Source organism: Triticum dicoccoides, chromosome 5B (assembly GCF_002162155.2).
Source record: "Triticum dicoccoides isolate Atlit2015 ecotype Zavitan chromosome 5B, WEW_v2.0, whole genome shotgun sequence".
NCBI classification, from domain to species: Eukaryota; Viridiplantae; Streptophyta; class Magnoliopsida; order Poales; family Poaceae; genus Triticum; species Triticum dicoccoides.
The window spans coordinates 450,476,774-450,482,517 of record NC_041389.1 but is presented as its reverse complement, the minus strand read 5'-3'; the positions used below and the strand labels follow the sequence as shown (position 1 = coordinate 450,482,517).

At 52.9% G+C, this 5,744-nt stretch overlaps 1 protein-coding gene across 1 annotated transcript; it reads left to right on the top strand.

Moving 5' to 3' along the window:
• Positions 1–1,409: 1,409 nt before the first annotated feature.
• LOC119310492 (probable E3 ubiquitin-protein ligase XERICO) lies at positions 1,410–2,334 on the top strand. The gene has a single exon (XM_037586231.1). The coding sequence runs from the start codon at positions 1,540–1,542 to the stop codon at positions 2,023–2,025; it is 486 nt and encodes a 161-aa protein (XP_037442128.1). The 5' UTR covers positions 1,410–1,539; the 3' UTR covers positions 2,026–2,334.
• Positions 2,335–5,744: the final 3,410 nt, after the last annotated feature.

The following is a 5,744-nucleotide window of genomic DNA, read 5'->3' as shown; positions in this document are numbered from 1 at the left end:
TTCAGACGCAACACAAACACTTGAGCTGCACGTACCCGTCAAAAAAAGCTTGAGCTGCACGTACTACTGCCTACTAGTAATAGTAGCAGTCAAGCTAGCCTAACCGGACCGTCTTTCTGTTTTTTTCTTCTTTTTCTGATTAGTCGGATGGATTACTATTGACGGGCACATAGCATAAGCAAGTAGTACTTCCACTACAGTACTGTATTCGGTAGCTTGTCAAGCAACTTTCATCGACCGGCGACACCCGGGCGAGAAATGGTTAGGTGCGTTCCACCGAGACTTTGGCCACGCCGAGCAATTACGCAAAGCAAGCAGCCGCTGCCCACTGGTGTGCCTAGTGGTCAAGACCCTCCACATCCATCGCAGCCGGCCGGCACCCACGGGTAGTACACGGGTCGCCGGAGGCATCCTGGAGGGCGGGGCACCGGACCTGGCGGCCGCGCGTCCGTCCGCTGAACCCGAACGGCTGAGCCGCAGCGTCCGTGACCGCGTCGGTCGCCGTTTCTGGCGTCCCTGTCTCGCGCGTCCAAGACTGGTCGTGGCCGTAACTGCGTCGATGGGGAGGGGACGTAGTGCAGTGGCGTACGTACCAGGAGATCGATTCCCATCCCAATTCGGTGCACGGACTGATCGGGACCGGCCGGGCGGGGCTCGCGTCGGGTCGGGGTCGGTTCGACCGGCCGGCCGCAGTCGTGCAGGCACGGCAACCCGATCGGCGAGCTGATCCTCCTCCGGGATTACCATTCCCGCAGAATCGGAAGGAAATACTACTATTTCCACGAGAAAAGATTCGGAAGAAAAATCCTCCGTCTTTTCAACTGAAATGACCGCCGCAGAAAGAAAACTGAAATGAGGTTGCGATAATGTCTTGTGAGTCAAGCACGTCACGGTTCGCAACAGATAAATGGCGGGGATCGTGCTGAGCCGCTTATGTTCGGTACGCTGCGTTGAATTCCCTTTCGCACTCAGCTTTTTTTGATTTGGATCGGTCGGGGCCGTCAGCCAGCCAATCAGCTTCGCCAATCGCGCCCGATGATTTTCCACTGTCCCGTGACAGTGAGATCGGTCATTCGATATTGTACCATCATCTCCGGTGCAATGCACGTACAAATGCGTCCACCGGGTTTTGGATCGGCCGGCCCAAATAATTGGCCTCAGGAACCATGCACACATTATTGGACGCCACAAACCGAACCAGAGCGGGGAATTATTGGGCGCCCACGATCGAACCGCATCGCATGTGGGGTGTCCCCTACCCAAGCGCGGGGAATTATCGGACGTCCGTCGCGCGGATCCGACGGCGGTGGGCTGGCGAACACGGGTCGCGGTGCACCACCCGAACGAGATGGGATGGATAGGGAGGTGACACCAGCAGCCCCGGCCCGGCTATAAATGCGCCCACCCCGTCTCCCCCTCCCTCACTGTATCCATCCCACCACACCAGCACCACAGCCGCTCAGACCGAACCGCCCCTGAAAGAAGGCGCAAATTGCAGACGGGTCCACGGATCGATCCCCAATCCTCCAGGCCGCCGCGATGGGCATCTCCAGCATGCCGGCGCCCAAGGAGAGCCTCCTGATCTACCTGCTCTACCACGCCGTCGTCTCGATCGCCGCCCTGGCGGGCCTCCTCCGCGCCGCGCTCGTCTTCCTCGGCCTGCCCGCGCCGCCGTCGCTGCTGGCCGGGGAGGACGCCGACGGCGCCGACCAGCTCACGGCGGCCACCCCGGCGGCCCCCAGCCTGGCCGAGAGGTTCAGGAGCAGGTTCCGCCCCGCGCGCTTCGGCCGGAGGCGGGGCGCGGCGGCGGTGCCTGACTGCCGCGTCTGCCTGGTGCGGTTCGAGGCGGACGCCGTGGTGAACCGCCTGCCCTGTGGCCACCTCTTCCACCGTGCCTGCCTCGAGACCTGGCTGGACTACGACCACGCCACCTGCCCGCTCTGCCGCTCCCGCCTCCTCCCGGCCGCCGCGGCCGCCGACGAGTCGTGGTCGCCGCCGGCCCCCACCCTGACGGCCTGGATTTAGGGACGAGTGAAGAGAAGAGAAGAGAAGAGAGATTCGCCCCGTCGCGTCGCCCCCGGCTATGTGCTAGCTCCGTGTGTGGCCTCTCCGTGTGCGCGTAGGAATTTAGATGGATCCTAGCAGAGGGCTCTGCTCCTCGCCTTTCGCATTTGCCTTTTGGTTTCGTTTTCTGTACGCCTCGTGCCATCGCTGTACCGTGTAAATATTTTTCAGCAGAGAGCGCTCCTACGGGTGTAGCGCTTTGTGTGATGAGAATTTTGTGTACGGCCTTCGGCTTTTTTTACGAGAAACGGAAAATTGATGGAACAAGGATGTGTTGTGAACACCAGAGGGGCCTCTGTGTTCTTGCCTCTTGGATGCCCCTAACTTCTCTCTCCAGATATTTATGGAAAAATCACTACTAAAGTTTCCTTATTTTACTCTTTCCGTGCACACCGTTGTATTACCAATTTCAGGAACTGGTAGCTGATCTTAACAAGAAACCATTGCGAATCGTTGCAGGTGTTTATTAATAAAGCAGATCAAGAAACCAGTGCTATTCGGGTATTTTGTACCTGTTGTTAAACCAGATGAAGAAACCAGTGCCATTCGGGTACTTTGTAGTAGCGTTTGTTAAACCAGATCAAGAAACCAATACTCTACCAATTTTTACAAAGTGTTCATTAAACCAGATCAAGGAACCACTGTAGCAATCTCTTCCGGTGTTTATTAAGCAAATCAAGAAACCAATACTATTCGGGTAATTTCTAGCGTTTATTAAATTAAACCGGATCAAGAAACCACCACCACTATTTGGGTAATTTCTCCCAGGCTCCAAACAAACGGCAAGGGAATCCTGCACTAATCAGGAGTACTGTAAAACCAGTGGGGTTGTTGGTTGAGTGATCGATTATTTTTGGGGGGTGGCGTTGCAGGTATCCCCGGAGCAATTAGGCAGGGGAGACAAGGCGCTGAAAGGCACGGCAACGGCAGCGGATTGTTTATGCGGGCGGGGGCGGGGGCGGGTCACATGGATTACGGATACGTGCTTATCAACGTGGCCCCACTTGGCTGCGTCCGCATCGCCGATGGCACATGCCGCCAATCTTGGGCGTCCCTCCATCGTCTCCTTGTCGTCACGGCCAAGGTCCCTTTTTGTTATGCTTTTTTGCCCCTTGCGCTGCAACCCCATCCATGTTAACTTTTTTTTATGGAATCCTTTTTTAAAAGATAAAATCCATGTTAACTTCTGTACCATCCTCAAAAGTCATTTCTCTCTAAGTTTTTGTTGTTTGCGAAATTAAGCACTAGCTTAGCTAGTCTATCCCCATAACTTTTTTTTAAAAATTATAGCATTGCAACCCTGAATACTCCCTCCGTTTCAGTTTACAAGGCGTGCGCGTACCCCTAGGTTGTCAATTTTATCACCGTAATATAAACTATATAACGAAATAATCATTTGAAAATAGAACATCTTAAGTTTATAATGGTATATTTTTTGTAATATATGACTTTTTTTAGGGGAAATATTGCCGCATTTATTTAATCAAACACATTCGGAATATCATCGAAGATTACATCGAGCACACACTCTGGGGTGACCCCCACCCAAACCTTGCAAAGCTCATCTCCTACCCCTATTTTTGCTAGTTTATGATCGGCAACATTTGCAGTACGACGAACCCAAGTGACTTTGGAGCTAACAAACGAAGATAGCAACGTCTTCAGCTCTTGAATCAATGGGCCAGCAGTTGACATCTCCTTGTGCTGACTTTTGAGCATCTTAACCACTCTTTGTGAATCCATCTCCACATGTACCTTTTCTGCTTGTATCTCCTGCGCCAAGACAAGGCCTTTCTTGCATGCATGAATCTCTAGCATCTCTGGGTCGGTCATGCCTCGGACCAAATGGCACAGCCCTGCACAAAAGGCCCCATGCTCATCCCTTATCACAGCTCCAACGCCCCCCTTTCTCCCTGACCTAGAAACAGCCCCGTCCGAGTTGAGCTTAAGCCACCCCTCATCTGGAGGCTTCCACTTCTGCTTGATCTGTTGCTCTCTAGGAGGCTTGTTTTCGGTATGGACAGCTCCCCATTCATCCATTTGAGTGACCATGCGTTCTATGATTTCATGTGGCGGGGCTATGCTATTTCCTTCCCTCGTTTCATTCCGTGCTAGCCAGAGCTCGTACGTAGCCTGAATCATTGCACCTCGCTCGTCATTAGACGCCCCGGCGAACCATCCCAGAAGCCAGCGAGCCAACGCACTCTGGGAGTCGATCGGACACGGTGGTTTAGCCACCATGACTCCCTTTTCTGAGTACAACAGCTGCCAGAACAATGTGGAGTGCGGACAGGACCAAAAACGGTGTAGCACCATTTCTTCCCTCCCACACGCCACGCAAAAAATCCCAGGCTTGATTCTCCTTCGGTGCAATTCTGCTCCCACCGCCAGTCCATTCCGAATCATCCTCCACATGTGAATTTTGGCCTTTGGAGGCGCATTGGTATCCCATAAAGCCAAGTACCCTTTATGCTTTTCAACAGAACTCGAGGATTCCGGCCATCCAGTCCTCGCCATATCCAGAGCCCTCCACAAATGATACCCAGATTTCACCGAATAGACACCATTGTGCGTGAAGTTCCAAGCAAGATAGTCCTCACAGCTCGGTCCCCCAATCGCTATTTGCTGTATATCTTTTGCGTCGTCCTCCGAGAACATCAACTGAACTCTCTCCATATTCCAGCTACTCCCGTCCGGTGTTAGCAGATGAGCTACCTTGATTACGCCATTAACAAACACTTGTCCAAGGGGTTTCATGCTGCCTGCGCGTGGGATCCAATTGTCGTGGTGTATGTTAACCGCAGTACCATTCCCAATACGCCATATGAGCCCCTCCCTTAGCAGGTCCCTCCCCCACAGAATGCTACGGAAAGTGAACGAGGCCGACGCCGGGGCAGTAGCGAGCCTTGAGCACACGTGCACACAGTGAGTTGGGCTGCTCAATGAGTCTCCATGCTTGTTTCGCTAGCAGCGCTTGATTGAATGCCTCTGGATCTCGGAAGCCCATTCCCCCTTCCCTCTTCGAAGCACACATCTTCTGCCAAGAAATCCAATGTACCTTGTGTTCACCATGTGTTGCCGCCCACCAGAATTTAGAAGAAATTGATGTCAGGTTCCGGCATATTTTCTTCGTGAGCTGGAAATAACTCATGGTGAATGTTGGTACAGCTTGCAGCCCTGATTTGATCAACACTTCCCTTGCTGCCTTTGACAAGCCTTGCCCCTTCACTCCATTTACTTTGCCCTTCGCACTTTCAGTCACATATTTGAAGGTTCCGTCTTTGGATTTCCCAACCAGTGTTGGGAGTCCAAGATACTTCTCACTTAACGCCTCCGACTGGACACCCAAGGTGTCCTTCAACTCCTGCTTGTCCTCCTCTTGCTGCCCTTTTCCAAAGAAGATCGACGACTTCTCTAAGTTGACACGTTGGCCCGAAGCCTCCTCATACTGCCTCAAGATTTATTTCAGCTTTTGCATGTTGCTCCGTGTCCCCTCTAAGAAAACTATGCTGTCATCCGCGAAAAGAAGATGTGTAACATGGGGGCCAGTGCTCCCGAAAGTCACACCCTTCACCTCCCTCTCCTATTGTGCATGTTTGAGTAACGCAGAAAAGCCTTCAACACAAAATAGAAACAGATAAGGAGAGAGAGGGTCTCCCTGTCTGAGCCCTCTAGATGGG

Excerpts from the sequence above, each read along its gene's own strand:
- LOC119310492 (XM_037586231.1), top strand. The coding sequence starts at position 1,540 with ATGGGCATCTCCAGCATGCCGGCGCCCAAGGAGAGCCTCCTGATCTAC.